At 43.8% G+C, this 20,997-nt stretch overlaps 1 protein-coding gene across 2 annotated transcripts in view; it reads right to left on the bottom strand.

The window, feature by feature from the left end:
- CD109 (CD109 molecule) overlaps positions 1-2,214 on the bottom strand; it is a 128,889-nt gene extending 126,675 nt beyond the window's left edge. For both annotated transcript variants that reach the window (XM_082729753.1, XM_082729754.1), the window contains exons 1-2: positions 1,706-2,214; positions 421-593 (exon numbers count right to left, since the gene is read on the bottom strand). In XM_082729753.1, the coding sequence (XP_082585879.1) occupies positions 421-593; positions 1,706-1,779 (247 nt within the window). In that variant the 5' untranslated portion in view covers positions 1,780-2,214. The remainder of the gene's footprint in view (positions 1-420; positions 594-1,705) is intronic.
- Positions 2,215-20,997: the final 18,783 nt, after the last annotated feature.

Genomic DNA, 20,997 nt, shown 5'->3' with positions numbered 1-20,997 from the left:
TGCCTCAGCCTGTTGACCTTACCCATTTCCCCCTCTGGGCTGTCACTGGCCTACATTTCCCAGTCCCCTTTGCAGCTAAATGTGGCCATCAGAAGAGGACCAGAAGTGATATGAGCCTCCTCTAGGCCTATCCTATAAAAACCTCCCACATGAGAATTCCATGCTCCTCCCCTGCAAACTTGGAAGCCACATGTTGATGATGAGGGAGCCACAAAGTGGAAGGAACCTGGGTCTGTGCATCTCCAGTTGGGAAAGTATCCGGGACCACCATTTTGGACTTTCCATGAGCAAAAATTAAAAGCGTACTACATGAAACACTGCGACTCTGGGGTTTCTCTGTTACCCTACCTAACCCATGGCTCTATTAATATACCGCAGTTACTACTACAGAAGGGTAAGACTTCATGCTGTTTATCTTACCTTTTGCAAAAACTCCTTCTGCTTCCAGGACAGAGACCGTGAGGTTGGCTGCCATCTTGACCAACTCTGCCTTCACAGTGACCTGGGGGGGACTGTGTTCCAGAAGATCAACCCCAATGGTTACATTTCCTCCAGGCCTGACAATCCCTGGGGCCGTCACCAGAAACCTAGGCCTAAAGAGTTCCCAAGAAGAGAAAAACACAGTTTCTTATCTTTACATCTCCATTCTTTTCCGATGCTCAAATTCCACAGATAGTGAAATAGACTTCATACTGCGCCAACTGCAATTGTTCCAATTATTCCAACATGGCCCCACTGCTCCATTTAGCAACTGCACTGAAACCCTTCTGAAGCAAGAATTCCCATAAGTCAATCTTAATACAGTAATTCCTGCACCACTAGAGGAGACCATGTGTTATTATTTCCATTTTATAAACCACAGACAGCGCAGGATGAGCCTGTGTGGATGGCTTACGCTGAGGCAGGCAGAAGTTATTGGCAACGTACAAGCTTCTAAACTTCTCCTTTACAGACAACCTCATCCCAGCATGATTTTTTTTCTTGGCTTAAACACACACACACACACACACACACACGCACACACAGAGGATTTTGCGGTTTTTATTCAAACCTTCATCCATGGGCATCTGCCCCAGAAAACATCATCTAACAAATACCACTGATTGAAATATACCATCAGAAATTAAACGACCAGTGGTAAAACGTCCAGGTGTAGCAGTGCATAAAAGTCAGCAAAAACAGCACTTTCTCTGCACAAGCCGAGGGTTAAAAAAGGCTCAGCTTCAAAAAAAAACCGTAGGATGGGGCACTTTCCATTAATGTGGGTGTCTGATTAGCTATCTTCCTACGGTGTCTGCAGCGGAACCACTTCGCCTCAGCCACACCTTGCCAACGCCGCCGCTGAGAGACCTCGGAGAGGAAAAACACATCACAAGCCTTGGGGAAAAAAAAGGCACGATCTTTGCGGGGGAGGTGGGGGGAATGTTGAGGGAAAGGCAGAGGCAACGTGTACTAGAACTAACACGACTCCCTAGAAAGTCGCTACGGCCAGAAGACACTGCAACAACTTGCACGGGTGGAGAAAGTCACTGTCCCGCGGAGAACCCAGCTGCAGCGACAGCCGGTCTACCCTCCCGGCCGGTGCCCCGCTGCGCTGTGCCGCCCCGGGGCCGCTTCCCACCCGCGGCCGCGGCCGCACAGCCGCCGCCCCCTCCGCCCGCCGGGCCGCCCGCGCCCGCACCCGCGCCCGCGCCCGCGCTCCTACCCGGGGGCCGCGGCCAGCACCGAGGTCCACACGCACACGAGGTGGGCGGCGGTCAGGAGCCCCCAGCCCCGCATCTCGGCCGCGTCTGCCTGGGCCACCGTCGGCTCCTGGGGAAATTCGCGGGCGCCGCGGGGTGTGGCTTTCCACCTCCTCCCCGCTTTTTTTTCCCCTGACTCTGGAGTTTAGCAATCTGAAATGGGCGCGCCTAAAAGCGGAGTGAGAAGTCTAAATTGAGACAGGGCTGGGTGGCTCCACCCCTCCCACCGGCCTCACAATGGCGCTTCTCGCGGCTCCTGCCGGCATCGAAAATCCCGGTGGGGGGGGGGGGGGGGTCAGAGAGCGGTCTCTAAATGCGGGGGAGCCCGGCCCGGCCCCGGCATCCCTGCTCCCCGCGGAGAACACGCGCCGCCCACTTCCCCAGCCCACCGGGTTGCCGGGCTGTTTACACTAGCGTTCTACCAGCGATGCCCGGAGTGAATAAACAGGCCCATCCTTGTGAGGAGAAATTCAGAGCAGCTATGTGAAGTGGGGAAAAAATCAATCATTGTCCCCCAGACTGTGAGTCATAATTTTAGAGAAATGGCAAACACACACATATGCACACACACAGAGGCCAAACCAAGGTATTTTCTGGCGAGTCGTTTAATGTATATGAAAAGACAGGAGAAAAACTGTTTTTACTTAAAACGCAGATTAAGGTATTTCGTTTGCCTCTCCAGGAAAATGTTGTGGTTTCTCAGTTGAGGAAAAAAAAAAGCAAGAAAGGAATTCTGGCACACTCAACAGTTAGGTGTTGCTACTTGGAACTGCGAAGAACAATTATCTAGGGTGATGCTTTATAATTTGGGCTGTCTCTAAACACGTTTCCTCCGGACGGTATTCATTAAGTCTGTAAAGCTGGGAGCAATTTGTAGAAAAACAATTAGGACAGGGGTGGCTCTCCTGTCCCAGCGGGACGGAGCCGCAGTGCAGCAGTTACGGATCTTCCCCAGCTCCTCACCACCCTGGCTTGTCAACAGCTCCTTCTCCAGTTCTTTGGCACTGGCACCATCTTCAGATGACTCAGGTTTCACCATGACTACACCATAAAAGCAGAGAACTGCCAGAAACTGTTGGAGAACAGGCACATTCAGTCCTTGACAACCTAAAGTTTCTAATTCGTGGAGAAAAATTTTAGATGGTGACTTTTTCGTGTGGGGCAAAATGCACAAGGAAAGGAGGTCAGCGAAGGGATGTCACATGACAAAGCTATGTGCTAAATACGGGAGAAAGTAGCACCTAGACAAACTGTGGTTTTTGGAATCCAGGAACTTGCTTTCCTCCCTTTCCTGTTCCACCCTTTTTCACCCTGCTGAATGGCTTGCAGAGGTTCCTTATGTCCTTATGGCTCTTTCAGGCAGCCTATCTTTAGTGCCTGGCTTCCTGTGCAGGCAGAGTTTGAGGATAGTGAAAAGTGTCTGAGTGGATCCTTGGGTACAGATCCTATCCCTGACACGGCTGTCACTGCTGATACAGTCTCCTTACCTCTGTTGTTCAAGCGGAGGAACAGGGTCAAGTGTAAACCAAGCCTGGAGGTCTAAACCAGTGCTTCTCAAACTCTAACATGTACGATAATCACGTTGGAATGCAAACACTATTTTGGGGTTAGGGGCTAAGATTGTACTTTACTTCAGTATACAGGGGGTCACAGAAGGTCTTCAAGTGCAGGCAATTTGGGGGTACTATGATTTAAAAGGGAAGTTGAGATCATGCAGAAAATTCTTTTCAAGCTTCACAGAGACACAGCAATAACTTTAGGTTTATTCTAGAGGCAAGCAAACGTAAGAGGGACTCTGAATGTTGCATTCCAAGAAGACCTATAGAACAGTTTAGAATGACCTAGTTATTTTATAAAATTAAATCTGTGCAGATCTTAAATTGGATGTATCTCTCTGTTTATTTCTTCCTTCTCACAATACACACTTGCTGAAAAACTTAACCATATAGAAATTTAGCCGAGTAGATTTGCATAGAGATGAAGCTACTACATGCCTGCTATACAGTACTCAATAAAAATGTGTTAAAAGGATTAGTAAAAATGTTCATCTCAAAGGGTTCTTTAAATTTTTTTTATTTCCTTAAGTGATCTCCATACCCAACATGAGGCTCAAACTCACAACCCTGAGATTAAGAGTTGGATGCCCGGGGCGCCTGGGTGGCTCAGTGGGTTAACCCTCTGCCTTAGGCTCAGGTCATGATCTCAGGGTCCTGGGATCGAGCCCCACATCGGGCTCTCTGCTCAGCAGGGAGCCTGCTTCCTCCTCTCTCTGTGCCTGCCTCTCTGCCTGCTTGTGATTTCTCTGTCTGTCAAATAAATAAATAAAATCTTTAAAAAAAAAAAAAAAAAGAGAGTTGGATGCTCTACCAACTGAGCCAGCCAAGTGCCCCTGAGTCTTTTCTTAATTAAGAAAAATTGAAAATATGGGGGGGGGGGCACCTGGGTGGCTCAGTGGGTTGAGCCGCTGCCTTCGGCTCAGGTCATGGTCTCGGGGTCCTGGGATCCAGCCCCACATCGGGCTCTCTGCTCAGCAGGGAGCCTGCTTCCTCCTCTCTCTCTGCCTGCCTCTCTGCCTGCTTGTGATTTCTCTGTCTGTCAAATAAATAAATAAAATCTTTAAAAAAAAAAAAAAGAGAGTTGGATGCTCTACCAACTGAGCCAGCCAAGTGCCCCTGAGTCTTTTCTTAATTAAGAAAAATTGAAAATATGGGGGGGGAGGGCACCTGGGTGGCTCAGTGGGTTGAGCCGCTGCCTTCGGCTCAGGTCATGGTCTCGGGGTCCTGGGATCCAGCCCCACATCGGGCTCTCTGCTCAGCAGGGAGCCTGCTTCCTCCTCTCTCTCTGCCTGCCTCTCTGCCTGCTTGTGATTTCTCTGTCTGTCAAATAAATAAATAAAATCTTAAAAAAAAAAAAAAAGAGAGTTGGATGCTCTACCAACTGAGCCAGCCAAGTGCCCCTGAGTCTTTTCTTAATTAAGAAAAATTGAAAATATGGGGGGGGGGCACCTGGGTGGCTCAGTGGGTTGAGCCGCTGCCTTCGGCTCAGGTCATGGTCTCGGGGTCCTGGGATCGAGTCCCACGTCGGGCTCTCTGCTCAGCAGGGAGCCTGCTTCCCTCTCTCTCTCTCTCTCTGCCAGCCTCTCTGCCTACCTGTGATCTCTCTCTCTGTCAAATAATAAATAAAATATTTATTTTTAAAAAAAAGAAAAATTGAAAATATGGGACACCTGGGTGGCTCAGTCGGTTAAGTGTCTGCCTTTGGCTGGGGTCATGATCCCAGTATTCTGGGATCAAGTTCCACATCAGACCCCTTGCTTGGCTGGGAGCTTACTTCACCCTCTGCGTGCTGCTCCTCCTGCTTGTGCTTTCTTTCTCTCTGACAAATAAATAAATAAAATCTTTAAAAAGAAGAAGAGGAGGAGGAGGAGGAGGAGGAGAAAGAAGAAGAGGAGAAAAGAAAAGAAAAGAACCATTAAAAAAAAAAGAAAAATTGAAAATAGTCTGAGATTGACAATAAGAGATTGGGTTAAATAAATTATGGTATATCCATGCAATAGAATACTGTGAAGTAATTAAAAATTATGTTCTTGAATTGGAGATTAATTATTTAGAAATAAATATTCATGATATGCTGTTGGGAGTGTAGAGAATCTGTTTTCTAAAGCAGAATTTAAATGTTTCCTTTTTTTTTTAATTTTTTTTTTCATTCATTTGAGACAGAGAGATACAGAGAGAGAGCATGAGCAGAGGGAGAAGGAGAAACAGACTCCACACTGAGCGGGGAGCCCTACATGGGGCTCGATCCCTGGACCCTGGGTCATAACAAGAGCCGAAGGCAGAGGCTTAACCATCTGAGTCACCCAAGAACCCCTAAATATGATTCCCTTTTTATAAAAATAAAGTATATTTATGTATACATATACATTATAGAGATATGCATTGAAGAAAGAGTTGAAGGATGCTCACCAAAATGTTGTCTCTATCCTGGTGATTACCTGTATCTGCCAAGGTTTCTATAATGAATATAAATATCTTTTTCATTTATGAAGAAAACAATGAAACGGTACTATTTTATTAATAGGTCTTTAAGTTAGCATCTTGGAAACTCTTTTACATAAAATTCATGAATTTTAAAACTAAAAAAATTATGTGTGTTCCTCCCATGAAAACTGAATGGCCTTTGGCATAAGAACTCCACAGTTCCCATTCCCTCCTGACCTGTCTTTAGGGTGTGGTTCAATGAGAAAGCAGAACCAGTAAGAGACTGATCCTACCCAGCCATGGCCTCTGCATCTAGTGTAGAACCTGAAGTCTCCCAAGGTCAGCTAAATGTGGACAAAAAAAAGGAAACAGGAGGAAGAACTGGAACCCCTCTCTCTCTTACCACCTCCAACTCTGATGTCTTGGGTAATCTGCAAGAGAAGCTGGCATCTTTCACCAGGAGCTGCATATGGACCTCGCCCGGAATTCAGAAAAGCTCAAGGAGAGGAAATCTTCTAAGAACTGGAGGAGCACAGGCCTCATTGCCACCCCACACCCACAAAGTGAGCTAGCAGATCAATAACAATGAGGGCCAGTGGCTCACCTGTCTGGCATCTTGTACTGACCTTCAGAGAGTAAGCAATACAGCTTCTGCTTCACTGCTCTCCTCCAAGTTCACACAAAATGTGTCTTGCGGCCAACACCAACTCAGAACCATACAGAGAGGGAAATTCTGAGACATTTAGCTCCATCTTAGATATGCTGCCATAGTACAAAACAACCAAAACTTGTGCCTCATCAAATTGACATTGTATATACCCTTTTAAACCATATTTAACTTAAAAAATGAAAAAAATAGACAAATCATGCTTTCACCTAGCATGATGCAACTTTCCCTCATATAACCAAACACAACCTAACCCTCTCTCCAAAAGGGGCTACAAAATTCCTCTGTCTTTGGACTTTGTTCATGCCTCTTCTAGCTGAATCACATTCTCCTTTTGAGATCCTATAACTTCAATACCAGGTATAAGGTTAACTACTATTAACACATATGGTAGAAGAATGACAGAGAGAAAAATATATTGGTTAATAATGTACACAAATGTATTTATATCAAAACAAGAAGGAAATGCAAATAACCAGTACAGTCCTCGTTTCTGCTACCAGTCACATGGAGGTAGACAGTATTTATAACTACCTTCTTCCACTACCTATTTCTCTGCCCTCAGTTCTTTGCATGGTTCTTTGTATGGTGAGGTGACCCAGACCTTCATTTTGAAGGATATGGGCCATTAGCAGTACTCCCTGTATTGTATTATTGTTTTCCATTGACTTTAATCATAGAACCTGGGGAAAGAACTAAGAGATGTCCTAGTATATCTTCTGCATTCCAGAAATACTTCTTATTTTTGCTGTGAAGTGGCAACTCCTTGACAATCAGGATCATTCACTCACTCCTGCCAATAGAGTAACCTCTTCTTTGGCTATTGATCCTCTGGCATGAGGAGCTCCAAGTGGCCGGGTGGCAATCTCAACTGCCAGTTGAATGGAAACATTGACGTGTGTCCTCCTGGAAGCATTGCTGTCTTGGAAACCAAGACCTCTGCATCAGCAGAGTTCAGTGCTGCTCTTGAATTACCGGTAAGCAAAAATTTCAGTAGTGGATCACTAGAGAAAATAGAGGAACCACTCTTATTCCACTCTTTTATTCTCAGACCAGTGAAGCTTCCTTTGAGAAAAACATCAGTTTTTGATTTAGAGCATATACCACATCCTAGAGTTTATTATTTGATTTTTACACAAATCTGTAACTTTTCAGAGATATTATATATGAAATTAGTGTCAACTTACATTCTTCATCTATTTGAGAAATATTTTGATAGACTCCTGCACAGAACACCAGAATATCCCCTGAGAATCCTTTTTAACCCAAGAACAGAAGGAGAAATTCCCTGTCCACTGGATAACAAGAAATGATATGGAAATTAACAAGGAATAATAATATTCCTTAGAATAATAATAATGAGACTTATCCTGAACTTTCTGTATGATAGTCCAAAATTTAAAATTAGAGCTCTACATCCAAGCAAACTATCAAACAAGAGTGAACATAGAATAAAAATATTTTCAGAAATGGAATGGCTCAGGAACTTTGCCTTCCACAAATTCTTTTCAGGAAGTCACTTTAGGAGGACATACTTAGCAAACTAATGAAAAAGAGCTACGACAAAAGATGTAAGAATCAGGAAAATATATATATAACCTCAGAGAGCAATGAAGAAAGAAGTTTCAACAGGAAGAATTCCAAGAATAAGCTCTCAAGGGGAAAAAAGGGATTTAATAGAGTGGATAAACATGATGGAAAACTGGGTGGTGGGGGGAGAGGATGAAGACTATAATAATGTAAAGCAGTGCAATAAAAGAGAAGGGGAATCAGATGCTCAGGGGGAAAGAATGCTGAATAAAAAAGGAAGTATAGCCATAACTCATCAGTTGGCTCTGCAGTAAACATTAATTACCTAGTCATGTCAATGTAGGAATGGCTTATTGATTTATAACTTAGGAAATCAAACTCATTAAAGGGAAAGAACTAAGCTTCATTCTGCTTTTCCTGTATGAACTGTATCACTGGGTGACCAAAGAGTAGATATGAAGAAATTAATCCTCATTGAAGTTTTCCAGCTAATAAATGTAAAAATGAATGTTAAATTAGAATGACACCATACCACAGCCCTTAATGAATCAACAGATCTAGACCAGTGCTGCCCAGGAGAACTTTCTGTGATGATAGAAACACTTTATATCTGCCCTAAAGCCACGAGCAAAAAGAGACTATGAGCGTTGTTGACATGTGGTTAGTGCAACTGAGAAACTGAATTTTTAATTTGATTTAATTTGAATCAGTTTAAATGTCAATAGTGACCTGTGACTAATAGCCACCACAATGGATCATGCAGACCTAAACACTCATCATAAATGACTGCTAGCATCACAAAAGGAGACATCCAGATACTGTGTCTCCCAGTAGAAGAACCCCTAGCACCTAAGAAGTGGTCTTGTCAAAAAAAACTGAACATGAATCAGATCAAGCTTCTAGATTCAACTACCAATTTGCAAAGAAATATAAGGAACATATTAAGCACCACACAGATGTATTAACAAAATCCAGACCACAGGAATTACAAAACAATGTAATTTCTTCAACAAATAAATTGCAAGGAAAATAAAAGAATGGAAAGAAACTATGCATTTAAAGGAACAGGAAAGACAATTAAAGCAGGGAGCCTAGGTGGCTCAGTTGGTTAAGCATCTGCCTTCACTCGGGTCATGATCCCAGGGTCAGGAGATCGATTCCTGAGTTGGGCTCTGCGCTGGGCATGGAGCCTCCTTTAAATTCTCTCTCTCTTCCTCTCCCTCCCCTCCCTTGCCTCTCTTTCTCGAGTTAATAAATAAGTCTTTTTTAAAAATAAAGAATTTTGGGGTGCCTGGGTGGCTCAGTGGGTTAGGCTGCTGCCTTCAGCTCAGGTCATGATCTCATGGTCCTGGAATCAAGCCCTGCATCGGACTCTCTGCTCAGCAGGGAGCCTGCTTCCTCCTCTCTCTGTGCCTGCCTCTCTGCCTGCTTGTCATCTCTCTCTGTCAAATAAATAAATAAAATCTTTAAAAGAAAAAAAAAACTTTAAAAAAAAAGAAAGAAAGAATTTTTACTAATCGTTTACATTGGAGTTCTATTTTCTGAAAGGGTCTTCATCTCATGGAAAGACGGACTGAAATATTTGTGGATGAAATACTACATCTGGGTCTGATTTGCTTCAAAAATCATACAGGAACCAATTCAGACCCATTAGGATGGCAATTATAAAAACAAAAACAAAACAAAGCATAAAATAACAAGTATTAGAGAGGGGTGTAGAAACCTCTGTTGAAATCTTTGTGCATTGATGGTAGGAACATTAAATGGTGCAGCCACTGTGGAACACAGTATGGCAGTTCCTAAAAAATAATAAAATAAACACAGAATTATCATATGATCTAACAATCTCTTTCTGAGTATATGCCCAAAAGAGTTGAAAGCAGGGATTCAAACAGAAAACTTCTACACCCCTGTTCACAGAAGAATTTTTCACAATAGCCAAAAGGTGAAAGCAAGCCAAGTGTCCACTGACGAATGGAAGGAAAATAAAATGTGGTGTATCCTTACAATGATATAGAATGCGGCCTTAAAAAAGAAGGAAATTCACGCTACATGTTGGGACCTTGAAAACATCATGCTAACTCAGGGAAATAAGTCATGAAAGGATAAATGGCACATGATTCCATTTATATGAAGTACCTAGAGCAGTCAGGCTTATAGAGATAGAAAATACACTCCACTGGTGATTGCCAAGGGCTGAGGAGAGGGAGGAATGGAGAGTTATTGTTTAATGAGTAGGGGATTCAGTGTGGGAAGATGAAAGGTTTTGGAGTTGGATGGTGGTGCTTGGTTGCACAACAGTGTGAATGTACTTAATGACAAAGAACTTTGCACTTAGAAATGATTAAAATGGTTAATTTTATGTTATGTGTGTTTTTCTATGAAAAATGATAATACAGGAAGGGCCAAGCAGGTGGGGCAAAGATGGACTTATATGGTTTGAGCTGATGACTGTTGCAGCTGGATGATGGGTACATAGGGATTCATTATAGTCTTCTCTCTACTCCTGTGTATGTTTGAAATTTATCATAATGAAAATATTTTGGGAGAATGCCTGGGAGGCTCAGTCTGTTAAGCATCTGCTTTCTACTCAGGTCATGATCCCAGGGTTCCACACTGGGCTCCTACTCAGCAGAGAACCTGTTTCTCCGCCTGCCTGCCGCTTCCCCTGCTTTGTGCTTGCTATTTCTCTCTCTCTCTCTCTGACAAATAGATAAATAAAATCTTTAAAAAAAATTTTGTACCAAAACAATATTTATACAAGGAAACAAAAAAAATCAGTTTAAAAGAAAAAGCTAAAACAGAAAACTAGCTAATAAAATTCATCAGAAAAATATTATCACAGAGGAAATGAAGATTATGACCAAAATTTGTGTCCCCAATTACCACAGCCTAAGGAAGATACTTACAAAAGTCTTCACTGAAGAGACGGAGAGCCAATGGAAAGATGAGACTCGAGCAAGAAATGCAAAGAAAGAAAATTCTCGGTTTAAAAGTTACTTCCTGGGTGCCTGGGTGGCTCAGTGGTTTAAAGCCTCTACCTTCGGCTCAGGTCATGATCCCAGAGTCTTGGGATCGAGCCCCGCATCGAGATCTCTGCTTGGCAGGGATCCTGCTTCCTTCCCCCCCTCTCTGCCTGCTTCTCTGCCTACTTGTGATCTCTGTCTGTCAAATAAATAAATAAAATCTTTAAAAAAAAAAAAGTTACTTCCTCTGGAAATAGACAGTTGTAGGGGAAGGGGACTGCTGGTTTTTTTGTTTTTCTACTAAGTCTTGTAGAGTTATTTGAGCCTTTAAACTATGTGCATAAGAGGGGTGCCTGGGTGGTTCAGTGGGTTAAGCCTCTGCTTTTAGCTTGGGTCATGATCCTGGGGTCCTGGGATCAAGCCTCACATCGGGCTCTCTGCTCAGTAGGGAGCTTGCTTCTCCCTCTTTTTCTGCCTGCCTCTCTGCCTACTTGTGATCTCTCTCTGTCAAATAAATAAGTAAAATCTTTAAAAAAAATAAACCATGTGCATATGAAATTGTTTTAACACTGTGTCAGATTCTTAGACCTCACCAACACTATATACAAACCAAAGGTTAATTGTCACATCAACTTAATACATCTACTTTGTTCCGTTAACTTCTTGGCTTCTCCTTGCTTTTCATTGTCATTGTTCACTTTTGATTTTTGGACACCTTCTATGTAACCTTAGAATGAACACTGTAGACTGGCTACCAAAAACAATCCAGGGGCGCCTGGGTGGTTCAGCCGGTTAAGCGTCTGCCTTTGGCTCAGGTCATGATCTTGGGATCCTGGAATCGAGCCCCACATTGGGCTCCCTGCTCAGTGAGGAGTCTGCTTCCCCCTCTTCCTCTGTCCCTCTCTCCCCCCTCCCCACTTGCTCTCTCTCTCTCTCTCTTTCTCAAATAAATAGAATCTTTTAAAAATATATAAATATATAAACAAAAACAAAAGGGATCCAATTGCTTCCCTCTGCCATGTATTCCTTTGAGCAGTTGCAAAGCTAAAGTATTCCTCTCTAGGTTCACTCCAGCTGGATGTGGCCATGTGACATAATTCTGCGTGATGACACATAAAAAGAAGACTACAGAGAATGCATTCTCTCCCTGAATAAAAAAGCAATGCCTCAAGAGAACAGGCCCTTGCCTTGTCTGCTTCCATCCTGCCCAGAACACAGGCATCAGACCTTGCAACTCAGGGGATGAAAGCCACCTGAGAAGACCAGAAGGAAAGAAAGGTGGATGGTCCCTGGATCTCGGAGAGCACGAGTAAGCACCTGGAGGGCTCCAAATGGCCCCCTCCTCATTAGTTCATCTCCCTGTGGAGGGCACTCCTGAGTTATTGCCAGGCTGCCAAGGGGACTCTCCCCTTGGGTGCACTTGGCAAACTGTATGGCGACCCTACTGTTAGCTCAAAGCTCTCCACTGCCCCTTCCCTCTCATTGCCTTTCAGGAACATGAAAGGTGATCTTTCCCATCCTGTCTTGCCCCCACAACACCAACATACCCTTGGAGTCAATGATTCTCAACAAATTTAAGCCTCCTTGGAACAGAAGACAAGTTCTCCACCCATTCTCTAATATTTTTTCATTTGACTATGGCACACTGTTCACCATCACATTTTTATCATAAGTCTTATCCAATCAAGCTTCAGGGGCTGCTATAAGAGTATATCTGCTCCATGTGCTAGGATGTATCTCCTTGCTGACCTTCCATCACAGATTTTTGCAAAAAGGAATTGGATAACAGGGTGCCTGGATGGCTCAGTGGGTTAAAGCCTCTGCCTTCAACTCAGGTCATGATCCCAGGGTCCTGGGATTGAGCCCTGCATCAGGCTCTCTGCTCAGTAGGGAGCCCACTTCCCGCCCCCCCACCCCGTCGCCGCCTGCTTTTCTGCCTACTTGAGATCTCTGTCAAATAAATAAATAAAATCTTAAAAAAAAAAAAAAGGAATTGGATAACAGAAAGAGAAGAGAAATTGTATAAATAGAAAAAGTACTACATAAATCTGTTTCTAATATGTTTAGAATATAAACCAAGTATTCAATGTACAAAAATAAAAATGACTTCAAATGGAAACAAATAAAACAAAAATGAATCATGAATCCACTGGTATCTTTGGGTTTGTGGTGCCCAGTTTTACTCTCTTTGCTGACTTGCCTCCAGGCCTTAGACACAATTCATCCATCATGGCCTGATTTGCTGGCCTCCAGACTCACCCTGAGCCTGCGTGCATTCATGCGTATGTAGCCCATTTGGGCTTCTCTTCCCTTCCCACGGTCAGCTCACGCCAGAGCCATGCACAGCTGCTTTTCTCAGTTCCTTGCTTTCACAGGCACCAAATATACACTTCGGTTCCTATAGGGCCTGTCACCTCCCAACCACCAAAGTAGTCTTGCATGTGGCCTCTCAGAGAAAGATGATGTTTTCATTTTCAATATGTTAAAAATCAGATTTAAAGAGGACTTCATTTCAGATGCATCTTTCCATTACTGAAATAATTTGTTATAGCATACTGCCTTTTTTTTCTTTTAATTTTTCCCTTTCTTTTTAAATTAGCTAGGCATGACCCACAGATCAGGACCATCGGATACTTCGGATACCCTGGATACTTGGGCTTTAGCTGGGAGAACAGCATGCCAATAGAGAAAACGAATTGACTTAGGTATCTTAAATGCCCCCAAGAGTCAGTACTTAGTAGAAGCTTATTGAAGATGACAAGGAAAATGGCACATGTTCCTTTTGCAATATTAAGGAATGAGCAGGGATCTTCTTCAAAAGTCAAGATAGGATTCCTGCATTTCCCTTCATAGAGATATGGCAACAAAGAGAGCTAGAGCCACAGAATTTTGCACAAATAATGGGCCACCCTCCTCAGCCATGGCCTTGTAAGGGACCAGAACTAAGACAAATTCAGGGAGAACTCTCCCCTCTACACTGTCATGTACACAGGGACTAATGGATAAGCAGACCTCAATGCTTCCCATCCAAGAGCAGGCAAATGAAGTTAAGAAAAACCCAACTGAGAGGGCTTTGTGGGGCGCCTGGGTGGTTCAGTGGATTAAGCCTCTGCCTTCGGCTCAGGTCATGATCTCAGGGTCCTGGGATCGAGTCCTGCATCAGGCTCTCTGCTCAGCAGGGAGCCTGCTTCCCTCTCTCTGCCTGCCTCTCTGCCTACTTGTGATCTCTCTGTCAAATAAACAAATAAAATCTTAAAAAGGGGGGGGGGAGCTTTGTGATTCATCTTTGTTCCTTTCTTCTTTTTTTAACTTAAAGACTAGGAATTATGTGACAACTCCAAACGAGTCCAAGACCTCTTTCTTCTTTTCTCCATCCTCTTCCTCTCCCTCTCTGAATATTTGACATTGCCTGTCCAGAAGCAACCATCATTGTCATTTAGAATACATGCTTCTGGGACGCCTGGGTGGCTCACCAGGTTAAGCCTCTGCCTTCGGCTCAGGTCATGATCTCAGGGTCCTGGGATGGAGCCCCACATCCACATCCAGCTCTCTGCTCAGCAGGTAGCCTCCTTCCCCTCTCTCCCTGCCTCCCTCTCTGCCTACTTGTGATCTTCCTCTGTCAAATAAATAAATCTTTAAAAAAAAAAAAAAGAATACATCCTTCTACTCAGTACTTGTACTAGCAAGGTTGAATACATTTTCACATATTAATTTCTATCCTGGTTTCACCTTCTGTAACTTGCCTCATGAGATCTTTTGCCCAGTTTGTATTAGGTTGTCTTTTCTCACCAATTTGTGGGAAATTTATATATTCCAGATTCTAAAATGTTATTCTAATATATAAGTTACAAATATCTTCCTCAGTCTCTAGTTTTTGTTTATTGTCTCTTTTGAGGTAATCATAACATGGATAAATTTTTCAGACTTTTATTTAATGGGTTGTGCTCTCTGTTTAAAAAAAAATCATCTCTTCCTACTGCAAACTCAAAAAGATATTCTCCTGTATTTTCCTCAAGTTGTCTTAAAGTTTTTTCACATTTATATTTTTAATTCATGTAAATTTTTCTTTATGTACAGTGTAAGCAAGGTATCTGATTTGACTTTTTCATATGAATCCACTGTCCCAATAAATGTGTTAGTTACTCCTTCAACTTATTCGTATTGCCACCTGAGCAGAATCTTCTAGTTCTTCAATATTGTTTCTCCATTTCCTTCTCTAGTAACAAAAATTTTAACTGGAAGCCAGGGCACTCAGAATTATCTACATTTCCCAGCCTTACTTGCAACAGAACATCACCATGTTCTAGCTGATGGGTTGTTAGAGGAAGTAGTGTATGCAGCTTTCAGGAAATGTCACCAAAGGGAGAAGTCGTACCTTTTTCCTTCCTAAACCTCTTTCCTTCTGGCACAATACAGACAACTTGGTTGGAGCTAAAGAAGCCATCCTTAGTCATTAGTTGACTTTAGAGAAGTTGGACATGAGCAATGGAATAAAAAGTTAGAAGGGGGAAGCTGGGTGGCTCAGTTGGTTAAGCATCCTACTCTTGATTTTGGCTCAGGTCATGATCTCAGGGTATTGAGATCAAGCTCTGCGTGGAGCTCCAAACCAAGCGTGGAGCCTGCTTGGGATTCTCTCTTGCCCTTCCCCCACTCATGTGTGCTCTCTCTCGCTCACTCTCTCTAAAAAAACAAAAAGTGTAGGTCCCTGACGTGCTCTGCATTATTGGTGAGAAAGAAATATGCATCTATCCTGTTTGAACCCTTGTCATACTGAGTGTTCTATCACTCATAGAAAGAAATCTTAAGGGGCGCCTGGGTGGCTCAGTGGGTTAAGCCTCTGCCTTCGGCTCAGGTCATGATCCCAGGGTCCTGGGATCGAGCCCCGCATCGGTCTCTCTGCTCAGCAGGGAGCCTGCTTCCTCCTCTCTCTCTGCCTGCCTCTCTGCCTACTTGTGATCTCTGCCTGTCAAATAAATAAATAAATAAATCAAAAAAAAAAAAGAAAGAAAGAAAGAAATCTTAATATACTTATATCGATTTGCCATAAATGATTCAATCTAAGTTCTTGTTTCTCTTGTATTGATCTATATATCCATCATTGGACCACATATTACATGCCTTAATTAATATAATTTTATAATAAGTTTTTTTTTTTTTTTTTTTTTGACCAGACAAGAGAAATTTATTTCACCCCAATCTGGAGTCTCGAAATTGAACATAAGATGTCAGCTGGGTTAGTTTCTTCTGAGGCCTCTCTCCTTGGCTTGCAGATGGGGATTCCGTGTCCACCCATGGTCATCCCTGGGTGCCGGATTCCTCATCTCCTCTTCTCACGGCGCCAGCCATACCGCATGAGTCCATCCTAATAACCCACTTCAACCTCATGATGTCTTTAAAGATGCTCTAGCTATCCTCACCTTGTGAGATATTTGGAGTCATACTGCAAAATACAGATTTGGGTATACAATTCAACTCATCACAAAGGTCTTGGGTTATAACGCAAATTAACACACAGGCTGGAGCATGAACATATGTATATGCACGTCAATATTACTGATACATTTGCAATGTTCCTCTCAGAGACACAGAAAGTATGGGATGGAATGCGATCTGCTCATTCCTTCATGTGGGAGAGCCCGATGCTGCTTTCAAACCACCCCTTCGAGGGCACACAATGTCTAAGATCAAAGGTAATTAAACAAACATGGCACTTACTGATACATTAATCAGAGCAACACGGGGCACATAATTCCTGTGTGGTGACCTGGAAGCTGCAAATAGTTACCAAAGCATCAGGAGACCAGTAATACCCCCGTGGGTATTAGCCTTCCTGTGCGAGTCACCACCTAGAACTCACAACTCCCACTGTGGATCAACACTGGTCACATCCATGCCCTAACTGGGAACGGAACAAGTGGTTTCAAGTACTTAGAATAAGGATGAGCAGGCTGGAAAGCGGACAGCTCGGCATCATTAACCATGGTGGGGTGGTGACGACACTACTGGGAACTGCCAGCCACCAGACACTGCCAAAGACACTGTCAGTGACTTCCATCTTGCAGTGACTACACACATCCGAAAGCACTATGCAGGTTCCGAATTTTTCTGAAAATGGCTGGTTCTTATGGGAAGTCACTGCACTGGGGACATTCAGGGGAACTATGTTCAATTCAGGTAGTTTTCTACCTCAGAGGTTGTCCTCTAGCCTAAATGCCACTACACAAGAAGTATACCACCTTTGCTGTTTTAGATTCTTCCTGCAGTGCAAAGGCTGTAATGATGTCTCAAAGTGTTATGACTCATGGAGATTTCCGACATTCATGGCACTCTAAGGCCTTTCTCTTGAGTGAACTAGCTTGTGACAATGGAGGGCAGTACTTGTAATAAAAGATTTCCCACATTCATTGCACTAATAAGGCCTTTCTCCAGTGTGAAGTCTCTGGTGACGGTGGAGGGTAGAATTATCAACAAATGATTTCCCACATTCATTACACATATAAGGCCTGTCTCCAGTGTGAACTCTGTTGTGAGAATGGAGGGAAAAAACAGTACGGAATGATTTTCCCACATTCATTGCACTCATAAGGCTTTTCTCCAGTGTGAAGTGTCAGGTGGGAATGGAGGGCAGATCTAGTAAAAAAGGATTTCCCACATTCATTACACTCATAAGGCCGTTTACCTGTGTGATGCATTTTGTGTTTACTGAGGGTACTTTTTTGGACAAAGGATTTGCTGCAGTCAGGGCATTTATAAGGTCTCTCTCCACTGTGAACTCTCTGGTGATCCTGGAGCTGTTTACTAGTGATGAAAGATTTCCCACATTCACTGCACTTATAAGGTCTCTGTCCAGTATGAAGTATCTGGTGAGTACAGAGTGAAGAATTTGCAGCAAAGGATTTCCCACATTCATGGCACTAGTAAGGCTTTTCTCCAGAGTGAGTTCTCTGGTGACGACGGAGGGCACTAAAACTCATAAAACATTCGCCACATTCGCTACACTTGTAACGCCTTTCCCCAGTGTGAGTTTTCTGGTGATAATAGAGAGCAGGATTAGAGGTAAATGATTTCCCACATTCACGGCACTCATAAGGTCTTTCTCCAGTGTGACGTCTGCAGTGATTACGAAAGCCAAAAAGAGTAGTACAACATTTCCCACATTCAATACACTGATAAGGTTTCTGTCCAGCATGAGTTTTCTGGTGAAAACGGAAGGAACATTTAGCAGTAAAAGATTTGCCACATAAATAACACTTATAAGTCTGTTCACCAGGATGAAGCTTGATGTGATAATGGACAGAACTTTTCGACGAAAGTATTTCCCACATTCAGTGCATTCATAAGGCCTTTCTCCAGTGTGAATTCTCTGATGACGACAGAGGGCAGAATTCCTAGCAAAGGATTTCCCACATTCACTGCACTTATAAGGCTTTTCTCCAGTGTGAACCCACTGGTGAGAAGAGACTTGAAATTTACTTGTAAAAGATTTGCCACATTCATGGCACATATAAGGCTTTTCTCCAGTGTGAACCCACTGGTGACAAGAGAGAAGTGAATTACTTGTAAAAGATTTGCCACATCGATGGCACGTATAGGGCTTTTCTCCAGTGTGAACACTATGGTGATGATGGAGGCCACTGCGACTCATAAAAGATTTGCCACATTTGCTACACTCGTAAGGCCTTTCTCCACTGTGAACTCTGTGGTGATAACGGAGGGAAGTAATATGAACAAAACATTTCCCACATTCATTGCATTTATAAGGCCTTTCTCCAGTGTGCGTTCTCTGGTGAGAACGGAGAGATGAAATACTGGTAACAGATTTCCCACAATCACTGCACTCATACTGTCTTTTCCCTGTGTGAGATCGCTGATGATAACAGAGGGCAGACATAGACGGAAAAGATTTTGTACAGACATGACACTTATAAAACCTATCTCCAGACTGAACCCTATGAGTAATCGACACTGAGCTACCGCTGACAGATTTCAAACACTCGCTACAAACATAATTTATCCCTCCACTGGGCAACTTCTGGACATTATGGGGGACAGATTTACCACCAAAAGATTTCCCACATTTGCTGCACGTGTACTGCCTGGATCTACCCTGAGTCTTCCCATGTTCATTCAGTGTTGGTCGTTGCCCAAGGGATTTTCCACATGGACCAAACTCATGATGTCGTGCTCTAGTATGGTATCTCTGGTGTATTGCAAATAAGGACTTGTACCTGAAAGTTTTCCCACATTCACTGCACACAAAGCACTGTCCTCCAAAGTGGACACCCTGGTTGCGTGTATCTGTGTGTTTGGGACCAAAGGCATTCTCGCAACCTCCCCAAGCACCACGACTGCTTCCGCATTGTAACGTTGCCCTGCACTGGGGGATCATCTCTGGTTTCTCCCCAGTATGAGTGGCCTCTTGCCCCAGAAGCCCCGAGCCAGACAGCAAGTCCTTCTCAACCTCTCCACAGGTAAAGGGCTTTCCCGAACCACCGGATCCCCAGCTCTTGACAGCAGAGGCCCTGTCCACACGGCTTCTGAATGGTTTTGCTCCCGCGGGCTGCTCCTGCTGCTGCTGCTGCTCCAACTTCACACTGAAAGAAAATCGTTTCCCGCAGGCCCCACACCTCAACCGTTTCTGGCTGTTTTCTTTCCCCTGGAGCTCAGCCAAGTGGAAAATGTCTCTCAAGACGGGACCGCACATCTCACAGGGGTGGGTCTTCCGGGAAGACAGAGCAGCCCTGGGCGTCCAGGTCCGTGAAACGCCTACGGAAGCGCTCTGTGCAAAGGGGGCCTCCTCATCTTCAGCTCCACAGCAGCAACCCAGTGACGATACAAGTGCAAAGTTCTCCAGCATCACATGGTGGTACAGCCGTCTCTGAGCCTCATCAAGAAGCCTCCACTCCTTCCAGGAGAAGTACACGGCCACGTCCTCAAAGGTCACACCACACTCAGCCGAGTCCCTGGGCGCGGCTGCCGCCATTGGGCCGGAGGGGAGCGGACACCTGGGCTCAACTGTGTGCGGCGAGGACGGCGCCTCCCTCCTTATAATAAGTTTTGATGTCTAATACATAAATCACCTTTCCTAGTTCCTCTTCAGAATTGCTTTTGGCAGTTCTTTGACTATCCCTCCTCCACATTAACTCTAGGATCTGTCTAGTTCCATAAGGGAAAGTGTGATGGCATTTTTATTTGAATTTCCTTTAACTTAAAGATTATTTAAGGAGCATCAACACTTTTATGAAATTGAATGTTCCCATACATGGCCATCGTATAGTTCTATATTTATGTTTTTATATCTTACAATAACATTTTTCATTTTTTCTGCATAAAGTTTTGCCTCTCCTTTGTCAGACTTATAATCCTTGATATTATTGTAAAGGGTTTTTTATTGCATTGCTTAATGGGTTACTAATAAAAGATACCATTAATTTTTGTATGTTGACTGTATTCAGTAACCCTGCTGGACTCTTACTCATTCTAAAAGTTTGTCTGCAGAGTCTCTTGCATTTCCTACTAATTAGCTTCCATCGGGCAACCATAGGGACATGGAAAAATTTGAGTGGAATTGACACAATGGTAACAGCAGGAAGAGTCTTGAAACAAAAGAGTAGCATAAGCAAGAAGTTTGGGTGCTAGCGGTACCGACTACCCGTAACATGGTGACAGGACCAAAAAGGCAGAGTTGGCATTCTGAGCAAGGATACAAGCTAGCACACTTCAGGGGATCTGCTAGCGCTGGAACCAGAGGTAGGGCCGTGAAACACTGGAGCTGAGGGAGAGGAGAATAGAGTCTGGGAAGATTCAAGCACCAGAGGCAGTCAGTCACTGAACCAAATAATATTACTGCTATGGAGATCATTTAAGGCAGATCAAGTTGGGCCAAAAACAGACTTTGTCCAATCTGAAGAAACATGGGAGCAAAAGTTGCTTTGTCTTAGGGGTGCCTGGGTGGCTCAGTGTGTTAAGCCTCTGCCTTTGGCTCAGGTCATGGTCTCAGGGTCCCAGGATCAAGCCCTGCATTGGGCTCTCTGCTCAGTGGGGAGCCTGCTTCCTCCGCCCCCACCCCCTGCCTGCTGTTCTGCCTGCTTGTGATCTCTGTCTGTCAAACA

Source organism: Mustela nivalis, assembly GCF_964662115.1.
Source record: "Mustela nivalis genome assembly, chromosome: 5".
Taxonomy (NCBI): domain Eukaryota; kingdom Metazoa; phylum Chordata; class Mammalia; order Carnivora; family Mustelidae; genus Mustela; species Mustela nivalis.
Note: the sequence above shows the minus strand (reverse complement) of the source record. Positions and strands in the feature narration are given on the sequence as shown.